The sequence below is a fragment of the Phocoena phocoena genome, chromosome 13, assembly GCF_963924675.1.
Source record: "Phocoena phocoena chromosome 13, mPhoPho1.1, whole genome shotgun sequence".
In the NCBI taxonomy this organism is placed as follows: domain Eukaryota; kingdom Metazoa; phylum Chordata; class Mammalia; order Artiodactyla; family Phocoenidae; genus Phocoena; species Phocoena phocoena.
In genome coordinates this window covers 44,114,013-44,139,550 of record NC_089231.1, presented here as the reverse complement: position 1 = coordinate 44,139,550, position 25,538 = coordinate 44,114,013, and the positions used below count along the sequence as shown (strand labels likewise).

General features: G+C 35.4%; 1 protein-coding gene across 1 annotated transcript in view; it reads left to right on the top strand.

The window, feature by feature from the left end:
* DSG1 (desmoglein 1) overlaps positions 1-25,538 on the top strand; it is a 37,470-nt gene that overhangs the window by 9,451 nt on the left and 2,481 nt on the right. The window contains exons 2-14 of the mRNA XM_065890571.1: positions 10-45; positions 308-439; positions 1,591-1,746; positions 3,352-3,496; positions 8,917-9,083; positions 14,008-14,142; positions 14,450-14,635; positions 16,773-17,032; positions 18,460-18,599; positions 20,931-21,194; positions 22,413-22,546; positions 22,782-22,854; positions 24,696-24,901. Of these exons, the coding sequence (XP_065746643.1) occupies positions 10-45; positions 308-439; positions 1,591-1,746; positions 3,352-3,496; positions 8,917-9,083; positions 14,008-14,142; positions 14,450-14,635; positions 16,773-17,032; positions 18,460-18,599; positions 20,931-21,194; positions 22,413-22,546; positions 22,782-22,854; positions 24,696-24,901 (2,034 nt within the window). The remainder of the gene's footprint in view (positions 1-9; positions 46-307; positions 440-1,590; positions 1,747-3,351; positions 3,497-8,916; positions 9,084-14,007; positions 14,143-14,449; positions 14,636-16,772; positions 17,033-18,459; positions 18,600-20,930; positions 21,195-22,412; positions 22,547-22,781; positions 22,855-24,695; positions 24,902-25,538) is intronic.

The window sequence follows — 25,538 nt, the reverse complement described above, 5'->3', positions numbered from 1 at the left end:
TTTTTATAGGTGGTGCTGGAAGTTAACAGTGAATTTCAAATCCAGGTAACATATAGCAAATTAATTTTTTCCAAATTAAAAATAAGAAAAATGGTTTGGGAGAAGCAACATATTTTCCAAAGACAATTCATCCTTATAAGTAAAGTTAATGTTATGCTAAAATTAATAGATTATCAAAATTACCAATTTTCCCAATGAAACATCCTCTTTCTGACATTATAATTACCCCATCCTCCAAAAGCTCCAGTGGAATGTGAATTATGAATAAAAGTTAATAGATACTATTACTTTATCCTGCCCACCCAAGGTCAGAGATTATAACAGTAAAAATGGCACCATCAAGTGGCGGTCCATCAGGAGGCAAAAACGTGAGTGGATCAAGTTCGCTGCAGCCTGCCGTGAAGGTGAGGACAACTCAAAGAGGAACCCAATCGCCAAAGTAAGTATCAACCCCAAAGCATAAAATCGAAAATCAGAATGGATGGAGTTAAATTTTCAAAAGAACCTATCTTTTAAATATTTTATGAACACATCTCACTGAGAAATTATGATACAGAACAAAACTGCAGCCATTCAGATTATGAAAATTGAAGCCATTAAAAGTATAAATTAAGAAATTTAGGCACTCGGGTAAACAGTTAAACATTGACTCACCACACTGGTGAAATTAATATACATGATCATATGTCACCCCAAACTCTAGATGAAAAAAATATAGTGATTTATACAATGAATTTAATGCTCAGCACATTCACAGGAACTATTTCAATGTGTGCTACTTCTGCCTCCTAATTTCTTAGAATTGAATTCCTACTTTTGGCTTTGTTATGGACATTCACAATGTACCCTGTTTCATATGCTCTTTTCCTTTTATTTTCCCTTTTCTTCCTTTTGCACACACGTGCTCACACGCATGTGTGCACACACACACACGGAAACATATCCCCACACACAGATTCACACATACAAACATATATACACAAATTTACACAGAGATTTCCCCATAAGATTGCTTACAGTCATACAATTTTTTATTTCCAAGAGAGCCCTGGTTTCACAACCTCGTCATTTTCAAAATTAAAATCTTCTACACAGTCAGATAACTCTTGTCACCTACATAAATCTACTTTAAACTTTCTTCTAAAACTTTACATTAAAAAATTTTTTTAATCAAAAAAATCAAAGTTATGTAATAATATTGGTAAACTCCTTAAGACTGCAAGGAGCTCTCTACTCTAGCCTCAACGTTAGCACAGAGACTAAAAATAATACGATCCATTGTAAATGTTGAATGAATGAATGCATGAAAGATGACTGCATAGATTTAGATTTATTAGGGTGACATTTTACTTTTTTCTAATTTGGTAGAAACAGAAATTGAATTTCTTTTATTACGTTGTCATTTACCATTGAAAATATAAAGCTGTTATTATTCCTCTTATCTAGGAAAATAATTCTCTAGTTCCAGCATTTCTCAAAAGATAACAGATACATTCAACAATTCTCAAGATAGTTGAGAATTGCACTCTTGACATAGCACTCTTGATTTGCTCCCTGTAATGTATGTTTTCACCTGTGCTCTTTCTGCAGATTCACTCAGATTGTGCTGCAAACCAGCAAGTTACATACCGCATCTCCGGAGTAGGAATTGATCAACCACCTTACGGAATCTTTGTTATTAACCAAAAAACTGGTGAAATTAATATAACATCCATAGTTGATCGAGAGGTCACCCCTTTTTTCATTGTAAGTGGGTGAATATGTATGTTCAGGCCTATATTATTTTTGGACTATCTTAAGCTCAGATCATACTTGATTTGATTTCAAGAGTCTCAATATTAGGCATTTTTGGTTGTCCCTTATTTCATGAGCATCTTATGACCCAAAAGAAACAAAAGATTAAGACAGAAAGGAGTGTTTGCTTAACTGCCTTAGCAAAAATGCTAACCTCTGGTCAGTCCCCGGTGTCAAGCTAAAGTGTTTGTTTGGAAGGGCAAGCACCTAACTTCTTTTACTTTAATTCAGTTGAGAATATCGGTTCCTCTTAACTCCAGTGCCAAATGATGATTCTGGAGCTCCTGATGGAGTCTTTCCTGAGTGAACATACTTTATGATAAAATCACATTGCTCAAGCTCACCTGAACTCAGGATGTGCCTTGGAGATACTTTACTTCACCCTTAACGCATCTCACTCTATTCTTTACAGTTGCTGTGACAAAACTTCAAACCCTCTGCCTCATTTCCACTTTATGAAGCTGACCTGTGACCAACTTCATTAAAAAGTCTAGGCCCTTCATCACAAACTCCCACAATTAATTCTCTCTCCTCCAGTTCAGAAATGTTCTGAATTAAATCCAAAAATGGGATCGATTTTCTTCTTTCTCTCAGCTACTTATCCCAAAAGCTATCTATTTTCCCATAATTACCTGTCCAAGAACCTTAATCAATCAACTTTGTTTTTTCATCTTTCTTCTGCTTGCTCCATTGGCTGCTAATCCATTTCCATCTATCATTAGGGTCAACACTTGTTAATACTTGAAAAATAAAACTAAAGACATTTTAAAAACTTTCTTTGATCTTGTAACCTCTTCTATTCAAACCCCATAATTTTCCAAAATGCCTTCAAATAGTAATCTACGCTTGCAGGCTTTCACTCATACTGCTTTTCCGTATGCCTCAAACTACTTTAATTCCTTAGTCTTCTGTTCCAAGTCTGTATTCCTGCCTTGTCTCCCACAATGTTTCCCTGAAAACTCTAAATCAACATGCCAGCCTATTAGCTTTTCTTGATGCAAAATGCATTTTATATGAAATATATCACATAGGCAAAATAGTATACATTACACTTACATACACCAAATAATAATATAAACACCCACATAGCCACACCTATCCCATGAATGCTATATTTCTCTGAAGCCCCCGTGTGACTCTCCTTTGTCACATTCTCAAGTCCCATAACCCCTATTCCTAATTCCAACAACGAGTTTTCACCACTCCGTTTCCTTCCTCACGTAAATCCCTTTGCTTGAAACACCCTGCCAATTCCCTGCTCCACCTGTTGAAATTTTCTTGGAAGATCTCTCAATCATTACATCCTCCTATGAAGTCACAGTAATTTTGTTCTTCCTTCGTGTAACTTATCATGTTACCTTTTCTCAAATGGGATTTTGAGTTAGTGTTTGCCTCCCCTTATTGATTATAAGTACTACTTGTATCTACCTTCAAGTAGGAAATAATATGTCTTACTGTTCTTTTAGTTTCCCACAATGCCTAGCATAATGCTCAAAGAAAGCAAGAACTTAATAAATATGTGTTGCACCATGTAATTATTCCTCTTTTCTCTCCTAGATCTATTGTCGGGCTGTGAATTCACTGGGTCAGGATTTAGAGAAAATTCTCGAGCTCAGAGTCAGGGTTTTGGATATAAATGACAACCCTCCGGTATTTTCTATGTCTACGTTTCTAGGACAAATAGAAGAAAATTCTAATGCCAGTAAGTAGTCTACTTTATTAAGTAAACAAGACTATTTTAGCTTCCAGATCATTCTTAACAGCCAGACAACTAGAGGCTAAACGCTGTCAAGGTACTACATCATGAATGTAAAAGATAAGGTTGGAAAAGCATGTAGAACAGGAAGGCATGAGGAAATCTCCATAATGGCTTTCCCTTCAACTGTGGAAGCAGCTCCAACTGTCATACACAAGGAGCAACTCTAAAGTAATAGGAAGCATTTTCTCACACACCAGCTCTGTAGTAGATTCCTAAGGAAAAAATCCAAAAGTACTTTGCACAATGGTGACAGAGGCACTGGGAGAATTTAGCCTCCCAACCTGACTACTTTGAAGGGGAATCTCATCCATTTCTATTTATACTGCCTTTTTTTTTTTTTTTAATTTTAACGACTCTAAAGTCACTCATAGAAATCACTTCCAGACTAGCTATTTGGTAGCCATAATCTTAAAGAGCTTTTCTTTGACAACAAATAAATGCAAAACAAGCATTGTTGCCCCTTCTTATATATGATTTAATAAATATGGGTTTTGTTTGTTTTTACTCAAGTCACTGATAGTATGTATTGGAAATGTATTACAAACCTAATCCTCTTTGGTCCTCCATGTACAATATATTTAAAGCTGACCATCTCAAGGAATGATAGTAGAGGGGCACCAGAAAATCTAGAAACTAGAACCACTATTTACACAAGGGCTTTAAAATTCTAAACGTACAATTGCTTCCTTATGGATTACTGTTAAAGGAAATATTTTAACTGCCAAATATTCAGTCATTTGGGTGGGATAGTATATTAACTGCTTAGTGTACCATTGAAGATTGTCCTAGATATATTTAAAAAAACAGCAGAGATAATGTCTCATTTGAATTCAAAACTTCAACATACCATAGTTACTTTTAACTGTTAAGTGGTATAACTTCTTGTAAGTTCAAATAATTCTTACATTTTAATTCTATTTGTTAAAATACTACACCTACAGTTTAAACTTAAAAAAATGCTGCTATAAGAATGATAAACCATTAGCTAGACTCATCAAGAAAAAAAGGGAGAAGACTCAAATCATCAGAATTAGAAATGAAAAGGGAGAAGTAACAACTGACACTGCAGAAATACAAAGTATCATGAGAGATTACTACAAGCAACTATAGGCCAATAAAACGGACAACCTGGAAGAAATGGACAAATCCTTAGAAAAGCACAACCTTCCGAGACTGAACCAGGAAGATATAGAAAATATGAACAGTCCAATCACAAGCACTGAAATTGAAACTGTGATTAAAAATCTTCCAGGGCTTCCCTGGTGGCGCAGTGGTTGAGAGTCCGCCTGCCGATGCAGGGGACAAGGGTTTGTGCCCCAGTCCGGGAGGATCCCACATGCCGTGGAGCAGCTAGGCCCGTGAGTCATGGCCGCTGAGCCTGTGCATCCGGAGCCTGTGCTCCTCAACGGGAGAGGCCACAATGGTGAGAGGCCCACGTTCCGAAAAAAAAAAAAAAAAAAAAATCTTCCAACAAACAAAAGTCCAGGACCAGATGGCTTCACAGGCGAATTCTATCAAACATTTAGAGAAGAGCTAACACCTATCCTTCTCAAACTCTTCCAAAATATAGCAGAGAGAGGAACACTCCCAAACTCATTCTATGAGGCCACCATCACCCTGATACCAAAACCAGACAAAGATGTCACAAAGAAAGAAAACTACAGGCCAATATCACTGATGAACATAGATGCAAAAATCCTCAGCAAAATATGAGCAAACAGAATCCAACAGCACATTAAAAGGATCATACACCATGATCAAGTGGGGTTTATCCTAGGAATGCAAGGATTCTTTAATATATGCAAATCACTCAATGTGATACACCATATTAACAAATTGAAAGAGAAAAACCATATGATCATCTCAATAGATGCAGAGAAAGCTTTTGACAATATTCAACACCCATTTATGATAAAAGCTCTCTAGAAAGTAGGCAGAGAGGGAACCTACCTCAACATAATTAAGGCCATATATGACAAACCCATAGTCAGCATCGTTCTCAATGGTGAAAAACTGAAACCATTTCCCCTAAGATCGGGAACAAGAAAAGGTTGCCAACTCTCACCACGGTTATTCAACATAGTTTTGGAATTTTTAGCCACAGCGATCAGAGAAGAAAAAGAAATAAAAGGAATCCGAATTGGAAAAGAAGTAAAACTGTTACTGTTTGCAGATGACATGATACTATACATAGAGAATCCTAAAGATGCTACCAGAAAACAACTAGAGCTAATCAATGAATTTGGTAGAGTAGCAGGATACAAAATTAATGCACAGAAATCTCTTGCATTCCTATACACTAACAATGAAAGATCAGAAAGAGAAATTAAGGAAACACTCCCATTTACCATTTAACAAAAAGAATAAAATACCTAGGACTAAACTTACCTAAGGAGGCAAAAGACCTGTATTCAGAAAACTATAAAACAGTGATGAAAGAAATCAAAGATAAAATAAACAGATGGAGCGATATACCATGCTTCTGGATTGGAAGAATCACTATTGTGAAAATTACTATACTACCCAAAGCAATCTACAGATTCAATGCAATCCCTATCAAACTACCAATGGCATTTTTCACAGAACTAGAACAAAAAATTGCACAGTTTGTATGGAAACACAAAAGACCCCGAATAGCCAAAACAATCTTGAAAGAGAAAACTGGAGCTGGAGGAATCAGGCTCCCGGACTTCAGACTATACTACAAAGCTACAGTAATCAAGACAGTATGGTACTGGCACAAAAACAGAAATATAGATCAAAGGAACAGGATAGAAAGCCCAGAGATAATCCCACACACATATGATCACCTTATCTTTGATAAAGGAGGCAAGGATATGCAATGGAGAAAAGACAGCCTCTTCAATAAATGGTGCTGGGAAAACTGGACAACTACGTGGAAAAGAATGAAATTAGAACACTCCATTACACCATACACAATAATAAACTCGAAATGGATTAAAGACCTAAATGTAAATCCAGACACTATAATACTCTTAGAGGAAAACATAGGCAGAATACTCTGTGACATAAATCACCGCAAGATCCTTTTTGACCCACCTCCTAGAGAAATGGAAATAAAAACAAAAATAAACAAATGGGACCTAATGAAACTTCAAAGCTTTTGCACAGCAAAGGAAACCATAAACAAGACAAAAAGACAACCTCAGAATGGGAGAAAATATTTGCAAATGAAGCAACTGACAAAGGATTAATCTCCAAAATATACAAGCAGCTCATGCAGCTCAATATCAAAAAAACAAACAACCTAATCCAAAAATGGGCAGAAGACCTAAGTAGACATTTCTCCAAAGAAGGTATACAGATTGCCAACAAACACATGAAAAGGTATTCAACCTCACTAATCATTAGAGAATTGCAAATCAAAACTACAATGAGATATCACCTCATACCAGTCAGAATGACCATAATAAAAAATCTACAATAATAAATGCTGAGAGTGTGTGGAGAAAAGGGAACACTCCTGCACTGCTGGTGGGAATGTGAATTGGTACAGCCACTATGGAGAAGAGTATGGAGGTTCCTTAAAAAACTACAAATAGAACTACTATATGACCCAGCAATCCCACTACTGGGCATATACCCTGAGAAAACCATAATTCGAAAAGTGTCATGTACCACAATGTTCATTGCAGCACTATTTACAACAGCCAGGACATGGAAGCAACCTAAGTGTTCATCAACAGATGAATGGATAAAGAAGATGTGGCACACGTATACAATGGAATATTACTCAACCATAAAAAGAAACAAAACTTAGTTATTTGTAGTGAGGTGGATGGACCTAGAGTCTGTCATACAGAGTGAAGTAAGAAAGAGAAAATCAAATACTGTATGCTAACACATATATACAGAATCTTAAAAAAAAAAGGTTCTGATGAACCTAGGGGAAGAACAGGAATGAAGACACAGACATAGAGAATGAGGACACGGGCGGGGGAAGGGTAAGCTGGGACGAAGTGAGAGAGTAGCATTGATATATATACACTACCAAATGTAAAATAGATAGCTAGTGGGAAGCAGCTGCATGGCACAGGGAGATCATCTCAGTGCTTTGCAACCACCTACAGGGATGGGATAAGGAAAATGGGAGAGAGACACAAGAGGGAGGGGATATGGGGATATACATATGCATATAGCTGATTCACTTTGTTATACAGCAGAAACTAACACAACACTGTAAAGCAATTATACTCTGATAAAGATGTTTAAGAAAAAAAGAATGTTTGTTGTAAAAATTCACAAAATATGAGTAAAAACACAATAGAAATGCGTTCTTTGCTCTCCCTAGCACCGTTTTTCAGGGGCAAGTACCATCACTAGTTACTTAGGTACATACTTTCTATAATCATGTAAATATATATAAACGTGTTTCCAAAGAAGAAACAAATGTGACCATATTTTACATACTTATCCACAATGTGAGTTTGTATTGAAATATATTTTGAACACATTTCCATATTAGGAAATACATGTTTCTTCATTCCTTTTAACAATTTCTTGAGATTTCGTTGTATGAACGCACCATGATTAATGAATTAAATGCCTCTGAAAACATTTAAAAAATGATGCTGAAATGAATGCACACACAGAGATTGAGGGAGAGAGAAATGGGAGCTGGTAGTTGGTGTCTACAGACAGGCCAATTGTGCTTGGAACAGAGTTGATTGTAGAGAAGTCTAGTTTATGAATGCTGGAAGCTTTTCACATTCTCCAGTGTTCTTCACCAAAACTGCTAATAAGATTATTGGAAAAAGTGAGGGATAGGACAAAGTATGTAATTAAACAAGCATTTTTTTTAAACCTACTAGTTACTTAGCATTTTACTAGAGACCACGCAAAATACAACAATAATATATATTTATTGAATGTGCACTATTCAATAGGAACTTCACATAATTTTCTTCAATAGATGTTTAATTCTTTCATGAACTCAATGAGGACGGTACTATTATCATCCCTGTTTATAGATGTGGAAACTGAGGCCAAGATCACATAGCTAGAAAGTGCTACAGTTGGGAATGAGTTGGTCTGGCCTTATATCATTTTGTTTCACCATAGCAGCCTTTTTAAAAAAGAATTATACTAGAATAAGAAATGAAAAGGCAGAAGAAAATATTTCTTTGTTTTCTAGCTATCAGTAATGTCTATGGTCCCTGGTAAAATATGATCTTTTTATTAAGACAAAGGTATAGAAAGGAGCTAAGATATTGGTATGTCGAAGCGGTAGAAAGGGAAAATGATAGAGTGCCCATTATATGGACCAACTAACCCTAACACCTTGTGGGAAAAACAATATATATTACACTGTCCATTTGCAATCAATTTCTCCTAATTTCTAGATACACTGGTGATGATGCTCAATGCTACTGATGCAGATGAACCAAATAATTTGAACTCAAAAATAGCCTTCAAGATCGTAAGACAAGAACCTTCTGATTCACCAATGTTTATTATCAACAGATACACTGCAGAAATTCGAACAATGAATAATTTTCTGGACAGAGAGGTAATTCTTTTTTCTTTGAGTGAGCTGTAGTCTCAAAGGAACTGATTCTAAAAGCAAGAGTTCTAAGAAAAAAAAAAGAAAACAGTACTTTAAAATTTTAATTACATAACCTTTTCACATAATGGTAATGACATAAATATCTGTGAGGTGAAAAAAATAGGAATCCCTCAAATAGATTTTATACTCATTTTTCATTTAATCTTACTTAGCGTTTGTCTCAATGTAAGAAAACTACATTCTGAGAGTACATAAAAATACACACAAGGTAGAGGCAAAAGCTCCTTTTTTTTTTTTTAAAGTATGTCCTATAATGAAATAAATTTAAGAAACAATTGCTATTATGTCTCCCATCTTGGTGAGTCACAATGTGTGTGAACACGGTAGAAGCTCCAAGAATTTTTACAGGCTAAGAAACTTGTTTATCTTTCCTTTTTGTTTTGTTTATTTGTTTGTTTATCTTTCTTTGAGCCAGCATATCCTAGGCGCATTTAAGAGAACCCCCTTTTTTTTTTCTCTTCCTATATCTCACCTATATCCCACTGAGTACTTTGGGAAATGAATCACAGAATCAGAATGATGGATAGGAATTAAGTAACATCCAGACCAGTCTTTTCATTTACAATTAAAAAAATAATTACTGATTGTTACCAAATTAGAACAAGCATTGCATGGTTTCTATAATGCCATGTGGTCCCTTGTTTTAATTTTAAAATATCAACTTTTTCCATTACGTTTTTTAATGTGGATAGAATATAACTGATGTGCATATATTTTAGAGTTATAAATGAGGAAGTTTTATTTTCTATTTGATATTTAATTAAATTTCATTTTAAGTATTAATAGTTATTTTAAAATGACATCTCCCTGCTAATGATTCCTAGATTTAGGATAAATCAGATTATTTTAACACTCTTTATTGATCCCAATGCCATCAGTTTCTAGGTTACCATTATGTCCTTTTTTACTTGTTTGAAAATTACCATAAGAAGAAGTTGACTATTTAGGTATTTCTCTCTCAAACTTTCTTAAAGGGCCCAGTGGGTTTCCTTTAACATGAAAAGAGTTGTAATGGTGAAGAGCTCTAAAAAGTAAAGGAACTCTGCAATCACTGGCAAGCCGCCAGAGCAGATATTTTATTCTTTCTAATTTTTTTTTTTTGGATTATAGTTGATTAACAATGTTATGTTAGGTTCAGGTGTACAGCAAAGTGATTCAGTTATACGTATAAATGTATCTATTCTTTTTCAAATTCTTTTCCCATTTAGGTTATTACAGAATATTGAGCAGTGTTTCCTGTGCTATACAGTATGTTCTTGTTAGTTAACTATTTTATTTTTAAATTATTTTTTAAACTTTTTATTGGAGTATAATTATTAATAGTGTTGTGATAGCTTCAGGTATATAGCAAGGTGATTCAGTTATACATATACATGTATCTATTCTTTTTCAAATTATTTTCCCATTTAGGTTGTTACCTAACATTGAGCAGAGTTCCCTGTGCTATACAGTAGGTCCTTGTTGGTTATCTATTTTCAACATAGCAGTGTGTACATGTCAGTCCCAAGCTCACAATCTATCCGTCCCCCCACCCTTCCCCCACTGGTAATCATAAGTTCATTCTCTAAGTCTGTGAGTCTGTTTCCACTTTGTAAGTAAGTCCATTTGTATCTTTCTTTTTTAGATTCTGCATATAAGTGATATCATATGATATTGTCTTTCTCTGTCTGACTTACTTCACTTAGTATGATAATCTTCAGGTACATCCATGTTCTTGCAACTGGCAGTATTTCATTCTTTTTAATGGCTAATATCCATTGTATGTATGTACCACATCTTCTTTATCCATTCATCTGTCGATGGACATTTAGGTTGCTTTCATCTATTGTAAACAGTACTGCAATGAACATTGGGGGGCATGTATGCTTTCGAACCATGTTTTTCTCCAGATATATGCCCAGAAGTGGGATTGCTGATCATATGGTAGCTCTATTTTTAGTTTCTAAAGGAACCTCCATACTTTTCTCCAGAGTGGCTGTACCAATTTACATTCCCACCAACAGTGTAAGAGGGTTCCCTTTACTCCACACCCTCTCCAGCATTTACTGTTTGTAGATTTTTGATGATGGCCATTCTGGCTGGTGTGAGGTGATATCTCACTGTAGTTTTGATTTGCCTTTCTCTAATAATTAGCGATGTTGAGCATCTTTTCATGTGCCTTTTGGAAATCTGTATATCTTCTTTGGAGAAATGTCTATTTAGGTCTTCTGCCCATTTTTGGATTGGATTGTTTGTTTTTTTGATATTGAGCTGCATGAGTTGCTTGTATGTTTTGGAGATTAATCCTTTGTCAGTTGCTTCATTTGCAAATATTTTCTCCCATTCTGAAGGTTGTCTTTTCGTCTTATTTATGGTTTCCTTTGCTGTGCAAAAGCTTTGAAGTTTCGTTAGGTCCCATTTGTTTATTTTTGTTTTTATTTCCATTTCTCTAGGATGTGGGTCAAAAGGATTTTGCTGTGATTTATGTCATAGAGTGTTCTGCCTATGTTCTCTAAGAGTTTGATGGTGTCGGGCCTTACATTTAGGTCTTTAATCCATTTTGAGTTTATTTTTGAGTATGGTATTAGGGAGTGTTCTAATTTCATTCTTTTACATGTGGCTGTCCAGTTTTCCCAGCACCGCTTATTAAAGAGGCTATCTTTTCTCCATTGTATATTCTTGCCTCCTTTATCAAAGATAAGGTAGCCATATGCACGTGGGTTTATCTCTGAGCTTTCTATCCTGTTCCATTGATCTATATTTCTGTTTTTGTGCCAGTACCATACTGTCTTGATTACTGTAGCTTTGTAGTATAGTCTGAAGTCAGGGAGTCTGATTCCTCCAGCTGTTTTTCTTTCTCAAGAATGCTTTGGCTATTCGGGGTCTTTGTGTTTCCATACACATTGTGAAATTTTTTGTTCTAGTTCTGTGAAAAATGCCAGTGGTAGTTTGATAGGGATTGCATTGAATCTGTAGATTGCTTTGGGTAGTATAGTCATTTTCACAATGTTGATTCTTCCAATCCAAGAACATGGTATATTTCTCCATCTATTTTAATTTCTTTCATCAGTGTCTTTTAATTTTCTGCATACAGGTCTTTTGTCTCCTTAGGTAGGTTTATTCCTAGATATTTGCAATGGTAAATGGGAGTGTTTTCTTAATTTCACTTTCAGATTTTTCATCATTAGTGTATAGGAATGCAAGAGATTTCTGTGCATTAATTTTGTATCCTGTTACTTTACCAAATTCATTGATTAGCTCTAGTTGTTTTCTGGTAGCATCTTTAGGATTCTCTATGTATAGTATCATGTCATCTGCAAACAGTGACAGCTTTACTTCTTCTTTTCTAATTTGGATTCCTTTTATTTCCTTTTCTTCTCTGATTGCTGTGGCTAAAACTTCCAAAACTATGTTGAATAATAGTGGTGAGAGTGGGCAACCTTGTCTTGTTCCTCATCTTAGTGGAAATGGTTTCAGTTTTTCACCATTGAGAACGATGTTGGCTGTGGGTTTGCTATATATGGCCTTTATTATGTTGAGGTAGGTTCCGTCTGTGCTCACTTTCTGGGGAGTTTTTATCATAAATGGATGTTGAATTTTGTCAAAAGCTTTTTCTGCGTCTATTAAGATGATCATATGGTTTTTATTCTTCAGTTTGTTGATGTGGTGTATCACACTGATTGATTTGCGGATATTGAAAAATTCTTGCATCACTGGGACAAATCCCACTTGATCACGGTGTATGATCCTTTTAATGTATTGTTGGATTCTGTTTGCTAGTGTTTTGTTGAGGATTTTTGCATCTATTTTCATCAGTGATATCGGCCTGTAGTTTTCTATTTTTGTGGAACCTGTGTCTGATTTTGGTATCAGGGTGATGGTGGCCTCATAGAATGAGTTTGGGAGTATTCCTTCCTCTGCAATTTTTTGGAATAGTTTCAGAAGAAGAAATCCATGTTAACTCTTCTCTAAATGTTTGATAGAACTTGCCTGCAAAGGCATCTGGTCCTAGACTTTTGTTCGTTGGGAGTTTTTTAATCACAGTTTCAATTTTAGTACTTGTGATTGGTCTGTTCATATTTTCTATTTCTTCCTGGTTTAGTCTTGGGAGATTGTACCTTTCTAAGAATTTGTCCATTTCTTCCAGGTTGTCCATTTTATTGGCATACTGTTGCTTGTAGTTTTCTCTAATGATCCTTTGTATTTCTGTGGTGTCCTTTATAGCTTCTCCTTTTTCATTTCCAATCTTATTGATTTGAGCCCTCTCCCTTTTTCTCAGAGCAGATAGTCTTAACCTGGCATTTGTGGAGAACCCTCAAGACGTCTCTAACTATGAATCCTCTAAAATTATATCCACAACTTTGAGTGAGGATGCATATATGCATGTGTCTGGGAAAGGCTTCATGGCTTTTACCAGCTTCTAAAAATTTAAGTACCTTTGTGTAGAATCAAGAAAACAGATCATCAATAACTGTACTGTCACCCCCCAAAAAATGCAAACCATTTGCTATCTCTTTATTCTTCAGGGGTTGATAATTTGGGGTACAGAATTTTAATTCCATAAATTCTTAGTAAATCTTAATCTCTCCCCTCCTGATCATTTTGTTCTGCTTCATCCTTTATAAACTTTTTCAACATATAATAAGGAATGATGTCTTTTCAAATTTTTGCTTCTTTTAAATGATGCTGAATAAGAATTTTTGGGAATAGAAGTGGCAACTTCATATTGATTCATGTGAGATTTTCGAATTTTCAATATTCTGTGTTACCTCTATCTTCATCATAGATTTATATAAATGTTGATCCAACATTTTAAAAGATCCTTGTATGAGACAAAATAAAAACTGTCTACATCAACTGTGGTATTGTTTGTTGTGTGTATTTTTAGCAATATGGCCAGTACTCTCTAGTTGTAAGAGGCTCAGACCGCGATGGTGGGGCAGATGGTATGGCAGCAGAGTGTGAATGCAGCATTAAAATCCTCGATGTCAATGATAACATCCCATACATGGAACAGTCATCAGTAAGTATTAGTCTTTGAATTTAACAACAACTTTAGGTTCATTACCTTCTAAAATTTGTTCAAACAATTCTATTTATATATGTACATGTTATCTTTAGTCACACACAACCCAAATGTACACAAATATTTCATCTCATGCTTGTCTACATAATACATATGAAAAAAACCCTATTTGAACAATGAAAAGTGAGACCACAAACATAGATCTCTTTCCTATATCATGAATAACTATAAACATTCTATATAAAACTAATATAGTTCTATTTCTCACATAGTTTGTGCTAAAATTTTTTACTTCTTGTTTCAGTATTCCATAAGTATTGAAGAAAATGCTCTAAATTCAAATTTGCTCCAGATTAGAATAATTGATTTGGATGAGGAGTTCTCAGCTAACTGGATGGCAGTCATTTTCTTTATCTCTGGAAATGAGGGAAATTGGTTTGAAATAGAAATGAATGAAAGAACAAATGTGGGAACTTTAAAGGTTATTAAGGTATGGAATAATTATCCTAAATATTTTGTTTTCTTGGTTTTTTTCAAAGTGTTAATCTTAAAATGATGTTAACATTTCACAAACTTGAGTGGGTGAAAGAATAAAAATTACTGTGTTTTAGAATTATACATGATATAGAGCTTTTTTATAGAGAGTTTTTCTGCTTATATAATTTCATAAAGACAGGCATTGAACTTTTACTTGAAACTCTTTTCTAGCAATACAATATTCCCTCACAGATCATACATTTTTAAACACAAATCTTATTTTATGCTTACAACAAAGTACAATTAATCCTTAAGGTTTTGTTTTACACATTTGAAGAATATTTTTTGAAGCAGATTAAACATTGCCTAAAAAAAAGTGTCCCTGTCAACACTGTACATCAATTATTATTCATCACATAATTTAAAAGTTGTTAGTTCATCCAGTGTGTTTTCACAGAATTAAAATTAAATTACTGTAATTGTAGGATTATCACATTCTCATCTCACTTCTGCAGCTGACCCAGGCTTATTACAGACATAAGTATACTAGAGACTTGGTCCAAGTCATAGAGATTTGGTCCAAGTCAACACAGTTCTCCTGTGTCCCCTCTACATTACTGATCCACCACATTTACCTGCAGTAGAATTTTCTCTGAGATTCGAGGGGGAAAAATGTCTGACTCCTAGGGAGCTGATAGTGAAGATTTCACCCTGTGCTACAAGACTTGTCAGTCTATTTTTTAAAATCTGCAATAGCTGTGCATGGATTGTACGTGATGCATGCAATATGTATTCCTCATGGTAAAATGTAATCTCTTTTTAACTGTTTTCTTCCTTCAGAATTGCTCTGGGAAATAAACTCCTAAGGAATTCTGTCCCCATAGGAATGTGTGATCATTTGTCTCATATGTCTTCATAAAGTGTCACCATGCCTACAGCTTCCATTCACTGAGGCAGTGTGCGGATGATTTAGTTTATTCTCTACAGCATCCCTGTAAAATAGGTTATATGCCCACATTATAAATAAATACACTGAGGTTCAGAGAGAGTTTGTAACCTGCTCAGTTCTCATCACTAGTAAGTGGGACAGCTGACATTCAAACCTAGGCTTCTCTAGCTATTAAGTTCACATTCTTTCCACTACACTATCTAGGTTTCCCTGTTGGGGAAACTGAGTCCTAATCTATTTCACCCCAAACTATGATATTACTTTAGAAAATTAATTGATCTATCTGGCCTCAATATCTCTGTCTGTAAAGTGGGAATAATGTTCATTTTTCTCCCAGACATGACATCATATATTAATTCTTTTGTTAGGATTATATATATATATGTAATACGTGTGTGTGATGTATATGTATACATAATTTTATAGCCATTCTTGGAGTTGCAAATAAAGCTAATATTAGAGCAAAGACTGAAAATTTTAGCTAAGTAGAGAGCTCAATGTGTGAATCGATGGTCATCTAAACTACTGTTATATGAAAATTTAAAAAAATATAGTTGGTATTTATAGGCATAATGCATAGTTGTGGATTTTATGAGTAGTGGATTTTGACACTGTCTTTCATAATGAAAATGACTACTTGATAATTTTATAATATAAAGTGAATTTTTCCAGGATATGTTGAATAAAATATGGATTTCTTTTTATTATTTATATACTACATTCTATTATTTGATTTATTGAAAGAAGTCACATATACATTGTAAAATTTCTTGTACATAGTTCTTTATGGATAAAATCAGTCAAATGATTGAACCTATGATATACTTGGCCCATTCTTCCTAATAAATAGAGCTATTTTCTGAGAAACCTGAAATGATAGCATCTAACATAAACTCTCCTTGCATTACAAAATGCATGGATTTGACCACCTGTATTATTTTAAGTTTTTTAGTTTGGTGGACAATTAGAACTCATACTTTTTCAGCAAAAGATCTAAGACAATTGGACTTTTTCTTACTGTATTTTCATGTATTTGTATTGAATTGAATATAAAGTAAGAACAGAGTGTGTATTTATATGTATTTATATTTAATTAAAGAAAAAGATGTAAGAATTTTTTTGCCTATTATCAAAGAATATCTCTTTCCTCTAGAATGTTTTTTCCCCTTATAGTAAAACTATTTCACTATGTATTTTCTAGGCCCTAGATTATGAAGCTACGAAGAATCTTCAACTTAGTCTTGGTGTTAGAAATAAAGTTGAATTTCATCAATCAATTAAGTCTCAATATAAACTCACAGCAACTGCAGTCTCTGTGACTGTGTTAAACGTAGTTGAAGGCTCAGTGTTCCGTCCAGGTTCAAAGACATTCGTAGTAACTAGTGCGATGGGACAAAACTATAGATTGGGAGACTTTATAGCTACTGATCTGGACACAGGTCTACCTTCAACCACTGTTAGGTAAGACTGACATTTTCCAACTAATTTTCACCACATATTGAACTTAAGTAAATATGTTCTTTTTAGAAAGTATCTGAATTAAAATATTTGTCACTATTTTTGAAATTCAATCATCAAACGTACTAATTGGGGAATTGTTACCTAACTTAGACTGTTTAACTTAAGAAAATATAAAAATTTGCACAAAAATGTAAGATGGAAAAATGTGAAGGTTTAAAATGTGAAAATATTTTATCTGGAAAGTTTGATGCTCCTGTGTTTATATATTTTACTGACCAGTTAGCTGATTACTACATATCATGGTTATTCCCCTTGGAAGATTTGATGGATTGATTTTACCATTGCAAATTTGCCCAGATTGAAATCAATTAGATTTAGTTAACGCATTTCAGATACTTTCTCTCTTTAATCAGCACATAATATTGGTCAACGATAATCTTGATATGAAAAATTGGTTACATTGAGGAAAAATTAAGCTGTGTAGTTTTTTTTTTAACTCTACATATCCAAGTGTTTCTACTTGATCAATAAAAATCTGTGTGTATATGTGCACACGTAGTTTGCAAATGTGCTTGTGATCAGGAATAATGGTGGAGTGGAAAGACTTCACAAATGAGTTTTAAAAGTTCTTTCTGTGTGTTCCTCTCACTCCATGTGAGTATTTCAGTTATAGCTCTTATCACACTGCACCGCCATTACTGATAAGCTCCCTTGTACTCCACAGATGTGAGTTCACTGAGGGAAGACCACACCCCTATCTGACTGCTTTCCAAGTTCTATTTCCTGAGTTTAGCACAATGCCTGACACAGAGAGCTATCTAACCAATGTTTGTCTAACGAACATATAAATGAGAAGGAAAACTTCAAAGTCAAAGATGAGAAGAGAAAGAGAATAGAGAATAGGATAGAGGCACGAGACGAGGACAGAGTTTGGAATCCACAAGAAGTCCTGTATATTCACTGTGTATGTGGGGAGGGGAGTGGAAATAGGGAAGGGATGAAAGCCAAGCTGCTGAAGAAGTAACTTCTTTGGTAAGAGAATAGTTTAGAATTAGCAGCAGCCCAGGAAGTCGCAGCATCTGGGCTGTCCAGGACAGTTCTGATGCTACCAAAATCAAATGAAAATGAGGCTGCAGGCGTCAGAGGATTTTCGTACATCTAAGTGGGCTAGATGTAATAGACATTCCATCACAAGTGGCTGCTCAGTAATTCTTTTTTCTTAAATTTAAATCTTCATCCATTTCTGAATGTCCTCAAACAGCTGAAACTGCCCCCCCCCCCAAAAATAAAGTCTCCAATAATTGAAAATTATATCCAGGAGTTACAATTACTGGCTGGAAACATGGTTTAAAATCAAAATCTCTCTTTCTCTACCCCCTGCCTTTAGATAGCTAACATTAATTTGTACCATTGTCTTTCAAATACAGATATGTAATGGGAAGTAATCCAACGGGCCTAATCACTATTGACTCAAAAACGGGCATCATTATTTTGAGAAATAAAGTTACTGTTCAACAATATGAAATACTTAGGGGAAAATACCAAGGAACAATTCTATCTATAGATGGTAAGAAATCAATTTAATTTTTTCTCGTCTACTGGAAGTTATATATACATTCAGAAACTAAAATTTTAATTACTGTCTTTTGAAGTAACCCTTTTTCCAACAAAAGTTATCATATTGGGTATTATACAATCAAATCCTGAATGATACAAGAGGCATTATAATTTAGGGTTAAGACCGTGGGCTCTGGAATTAGACTGGATTGGTATCTCGTACCATCACTTACTAGCTCTAAGATTTTAGAGAAGTTATTTAACCCATCTATCGCTCAGTTTTCTCTTCCATAAAATGGGCCAATAACATTATGGATTTAGAAGTACTTAAGGAGTTACTACATATAAAGCACTAGACGAGTGCTGACATTCAATAAACGTTAGTTGGGCTTCCCTGGTGGCGCAGTGGTTGAGAGTCCTCCTGCCGATGTAGGGGACATGAATTCGTGCCCCGGTCCGGGAAGATCCCACATGCCGCGGAGCGGCTAGACCCGTGAGCCATGGCCGCTGAGCCTGCGCATCCGGAGCCTGTGCTCCGCAACGGGGGAGGCCACAACAGTGAGAGGCCCACGTACCAAAAAAAAAAAAAAAAAAAAATATATATATATATATATATATATATATATATAATAAATGTTAGTTCGTATTAATGTCAGTAATAGAAAATTTTTAATTGTACTGTAAAATTATTTTCAAACAGACCCAAAGCCAAGTTAACTTAACTTTACATGATCCTTGGAAAGTTGATGTGCAATTTTGTGTAAACAATTTGGAATTAGCATACTTATATTACTTTTCAAAACCAACAAAATTAAATTAGGCTAATCACTAGGAGGGAAGTTCCTCGAGGCTAATTCTAAGCAATATTTGCTACTTCAGTTTCTCTTCCTCCCTTCTTCCTCCTTCTCTCCCTTTCTTCCTCTTTTTCTTTCAATTGTCCTAAGAAGGGATTGACAATTTCCACTTGCTTCACAAGTTTAAAAGAAATAAAACAGCATTTCTTTAAAGTCATTCAACAATTCAGAATTTTTACCAAATTATGCTGGTCTTTTCCACAATCAGTCAAAATAAATGTAGTTTTTAAAATGTTTATTACAAATCGAAATGTTTATTCCATCTACATATAAAGGTTATTTCAGTGCTGAAATTGTCTTAAGCAATTGCTAGTTTACTCCTTTTCTTACATCCAACATCAAGCTTAATTGGACACATGAAAGAGAAATTGGAACTTTAATTTACTAAACTGTAGGCTGATGGCAAATAGGGAGCATTCCCTTTGTCATTAAAAAATACCACCTTCTGGGGATAAACATTAGATCTGATGATAATAATAAAGATAACAAAAACAGTAACAGTACAATAGAATTGTTGTATTCCAACAAAACAGTAACAATAGAATCAGCATAGCTGGGCTGAAAGGGCTTGGGCTTTGATATCAAATAGACTGTATGTAAACCTATCTCTGTTATGTACTTCCAGGGATATCTTTATTCATTTATCCAGAAACTAAGTATCGAATTCTAACCAAACGTCAGCCATTGTGCCAGATTCTAGAGTGACATCAATGGACAAAGTCTAACAACAGCGCTTACATCTATATAATAGAAATAATAATAACAATAATAGTAACTTGCTGAAGCCAACAGCAATTGTGGAACCATTAAGTTGAAACAAATCACAGATGTCTCTCCTCCTGTGTTTCGTCAACAAACACAATAATTTACTGAAACTTTAAAGGATAAGAAAAAAGCAAATTTGGAGTATCTGCTTGTGAAACAAAAGTGCTTCATTTTATTGATATGAAGATTCCCCTCCCCCAATAGTGCCAAATTCCCTCTCCTATGAGTTGTTTGAACTGTTGGTTGTGAGTTTGAGGATATGCTACTTTATCAGTAGGAGATTTTTATACAAATGACTGACCAATCTGCCCAAAGTCTGTTGGTTTTGTCAGCCCATCAAAGGAAAAAAGACAAGAACTGAAGATGAAAGACAGTAAAACAGCAAACAAAATCTAGTCTAATACATGGAGAAGTGTGCAACACATGGTCTAGAAATGTCTCCACAGTGGCTTATGACACACTGCTGACCAATACATAATGTGGTGCTTACTGTGTATGTTTCTCAACACATAGGACAGTTTTTCTCAAGCACTAATATTTATTCATAATGGTTTGATTTAAAAACTGAGTCACAGACAAGAGACAATATGCGGAGTTACTGAATTGGTGGGAATGAACACATTGAAATAAGTACTGATGCAAAGAGAAAATAGTTTTGTATTGTCCAACAATTATTACACTAAATGTATAAAATATTTCTCTCATTTTAAACCTTGTTACAGATGCTCTTCAAAAAACTGCTACTGGTACAATTATTATTAACCTTGAAAGTGATTCCAAGGGAGGTGGTGCACTGTCTAATGATAATAATACCAGTACTAGCACAAATGGCCTTACTTCCTCAGATGTTACCACTGATACCTACAAAAATGCAAATACTTTACGTGTAGGTGGCACCACCGCTTTTCATCTAGTAATAAAGGATAATGTATATTTTGGTCCTGCTGGCATTGGACTACTCATCATGGGATTCTTGATCCTTGGATGTAAGTACTTTAACAGTCCTGTTTTTATGTGCCCCCTAAAAAACTGTGGAGAGGAAATACGTTTTCTGATCCTTTGATGACATATATTTTACAAATCCTTATTTTGTGCAATTATCAAGAAATTTCTATGTTTGGTGTTGGGTTTATGACATGAAAAAAAACATCAAACAACTTGACCCCTTAGAGTGCAGTGGAGGATAAAAACTTTTTTGCTTTGAATCTCAATGTAATGGGAAAGTACCATAACAGACAGGTTCAAATTGCTACCTGAGTGAAGAAGACAGTCAGAAATAACTGACTGAAACAATCAGAAAAGGCTACATAGAGAAAGTAAACTCTGAGTTGGGTTTTAACAGATGAATAGGAGGTAGCCTAGTGGACAAGAAAAGGGGAACACAATATAAGAAGAAAAAAAATCCATGTGCAAAATCCCAAAAGAATGAGAGTGCAAGTAACTGAAATAAAGGACTCCAGCATAGAAGAAATAAAGGATGTACTTGAGAGCATGGTGAGAGTCGAGTCTAGAAAGATAGGCAGGGGCTAGACCTTGAAGGGATTTCATGCTGTGCCAAAGCTGCACAGCCTAAGGAAAGGAGAGCAAAATAGACGAAGAATTAAACTCCAGCTTTTAAATTCAATTGTCTGAGTCCTTCAAAGTTTACCCAAGTTTTCTGAGCCTTGCTTTGGCCAACTGTGAAATAATAAAACTTACTTCACAACAATACGTAGATAATGAAAAGGAAGTACCACGCATGGAAGCATTTAGAGATAGACCACATTGTATGATCACTAGAGTGGACATAGTCAAGGATCTAGACATGAGGGTATAATATCCAATGGATTCTTCAGGTGGTCTTTAACATTGCCTTGGATGATGATAGAAATTAGAGTGGTCATGAGCCAGATGCTACAGTCTCTGAGGAATATTTTTCCTTTAATATTTTCCTAAGTAATGACAGGGAAAAGACTCATCTGCTTTAATAGTATAATATGATCTGTAATCTGAATACTATATAACAAGTAAAAATTGATTGCAGTCTGAGGCTTACATTGATTTTGGTATCTCACCATTATTCAGCTTGCTTTCTGAAACTTTCATAATAATGTTAGAATCAAATGGAGTTATATTAGGGGTTCAAATTTAATCATAAAAGCAGGTTGTTTTGTTTTAATATGGTCCCACTGCTAATTGCAATATTCCTATCTTTTCACCATCAGTGGTCCCATTTTTGTTGATGTTTTGTGACTGTGGAGGTGTCCCTGGTTGTAGGGCCAGCTTTAAGCCTGTTCCCGAATGTACGGATGGAGCAATGCATTCATGGGCGGTGGAAGGACCGCAGCCCAAACTTGTGGTAAGTGCTCACTAACAGTCTAGGTTGTTCTTTGTTCTGGGATAGCCGATGGGGAAAATGAAGAGAAAGGTACAACAAAATTAGATGACAGTAACCGGGGAAGCCTTTCTAAATGAGGTTCAGATTACTTTCAGTATCCTTTTAGAAAATCTGAGGTAATTTGAGAACAAACCCAGTGTATAATTATTGAAAGAAAAGAATCATTACAAATGGGAAAATGTTTCCTGTCCTTTAGGATTTGACCAATATCGGTGCACCACAAATACCACCCAATAATGCAGATATTATCGACTGCATTGACAACTCAGGTAAGAAAAGTTTTTTTTAAGTTTTCATAGTTCAAATGACTAGCGAGGAACTCTATTCTCTGTCTTTGCATACCTTACCATTCTCAATTGTCTTATCTTTGCAGTTGTTCCCATCAGTCTTTTTTAAATGACTAATTTGCAAATTAAATGATAAAGAAAAACCTACAATACTTATTATTCTTTTAGGTTGCATTTTTAAAAATCTTCTTCAATCATCAGAGAGTACACAAGAGATGACCCGATTAGGATTTCTATAAATAGGAGAGAAGTACTGAATTGTAACCAGAAGTCAATTTTGGCTGAGATTTTTTTGTCTAATAGAGCAATTGTTATTTATTAAAAACCACTAATTTGAATTAAAGTACAGCCCTATTAAATAGACGTATGCTCATTTATTGAGGCTAGCATCTGCCTCCACAATTCACAAAATCAGTCTAAGAAAAAGAGGAATAAATTTTAAAAACTCATATCTTTGAAAATAATTGTACTGTCTTGCCTTATTTCAAGGTAAATAAATATTATTGATTCTCTTATTTTTCATTCACTCTTTTTCAAACTTGTGATCATGACTTTTCCACTTTGAACTCTTCAAAATGTAAAAGACATAGGAATGTTTATGACTTATAGAACCGGACCACATTCAGAAGACTGGAGATGCTAGTCTGTAAACTTATTTCTCCCCCTGAGGTGTCCATTATTGTTAACGACCCCAACACCCTCCACCTAAAAAGCAGAAACTCATTTTTGACTCTCTTATCTCCCTATTCATTGACACTCAGTCAGTTCTCAAGACATGTCAAATCCTCAAATCCACCAGGATTTATTTATGCATTTATTCTGTCATTAAGTCTACAAACCTTGAACAAAGCACAGTGAGAGGCACCAGAGCAAGAAGTATGAAACACTATACCTAAACTCAAGATCTTCAAAATATGAAAGCCATAGGACACCTACCCCATTGTCAACACTTTCTCTGTCCATGGCACTTCCATAGTCTGGGCCATCCTTTTATCTCACTTGCCTGGAATTTTGTAACAGGCTTCTACTCACCCCTCACAATCAAGTGCAAATCCCAGAGTCTTCATGCAAACCTATCCCCTCACCATAGCCATGGCCTCTTCTCTGAATGCCCTGGAGGCCCTGTGCTTCTAATAATACATTGAGTATTCTTATACTGTTTTTTTTCTTAAGTTTTAGAATTTGGGTATTTTCCCCCAATTTGAAATCAAACTCTCTAAGGTATAGATAGGGTTGTATAACCTCTGTGGAGCCCCCGATCCCAGCACAACATATAGTAGTATCTCAAATAATTACTGAATTAACAAATTGATTAATAATATTATTTTGAACTCAATATCATATTTGCATCTCCTTTCTTTATGTATTACCTTCATTTTTATTTATTTATTTATTTATTTTTGGCTGCATTGGGTCTTCGTTGCTGTGCGCGGGCTTTAGTTGTGGCGAGCAGGGGCTACTCTTTGTTGCGGTGCCCAGGCTTCTCATTTTGGTGGCTTCTCTTGTTGCAGAGCACAGGCTCTAGGCATGTGGGCTTCAGTAGTTGTGGAATGCGGGCTCAGTAGTTGTGGCACACTGGCTTAGTTGCTCCTTCCTGGACCAGGGATCGAATCTGTGTCCCCTGCATTGGCAGGCAGATTCCTAACCACTGTGCCACCAGGGAAGTCCTGTATTACCTTCATTTTATTTCTTTGCTCACTCACAACTGTGTACTTAAATGGAGAAACTACATTACAGTAAGTTACTAATTTTTAGTTTACAATACACTAGAGAAAAAACAGTTTACAGGAGAAAGTAAAATTTAATTTGATCAACACTTTTAGGGGTTTACACAAATGAGTATCATGGCAGAAAAATGCAAGATCTTGGAGGAGGAGAAAGAACGACAGCATTGGAACTGGTGGATGGAGTTAAAACATCAGGACAACCTAAGATATGTCAAGAATATTCTGGAACATTAAGAAGTTCTATGAGGGAATGTAGAGAAGGAGGGCTGAATATGAACTTCATGGAAAGTTACTTCTGCCAGGTAAGCTCTCTATCCCCATGCCTTCCTTCCCATCCTGCACCCATATCTCTACCCCAGGCTCCCACTATTTCCCAACAGGGCTTTGGTGCGTGTTTCCTAACTAGGTTCCCAGCCTCTGGTCTTTACACCTGACAATCTATATTCCTGCTGAATAGTATTTCTCAAACTCTGACTTGAGCACTTTACTCCCCCACTTTAAAACAACCAGTGGCTCCCAGCTCTGTTTTGTCTGTGGCGTGAAGTCCATCTCCTTCACACAGCAATTAACCAATTGACCTCTTCCCTCACACCCTCACATCTCCAATTACTCCTTACCAGCCACCCTGCTTGCCAAGCCCCTTTGCCTTGTTCACACTGGTCTACTGCCCTCCATGTCTTTGCTTATGCTGTGCTCATCCTGGAATGCTTTTACCTGATCTTCTCTCTCACAAACCCACACTCATCTTTCTATCCGGTTCAAACACCCCTGCCTTTCTGAAGTTTTTACTGTGAATCCTCTCATCCAAAATAGCGTTGATGTTTCTTTATGTGTATCTCTGTAGTACTTTGTTTGTACATTTTATAGAACATACCATTGCTAAGATCTGTTGGTTACATGTCCACCACCGTTTTTAGTGCCTCGTCTGCATGGGCTCTA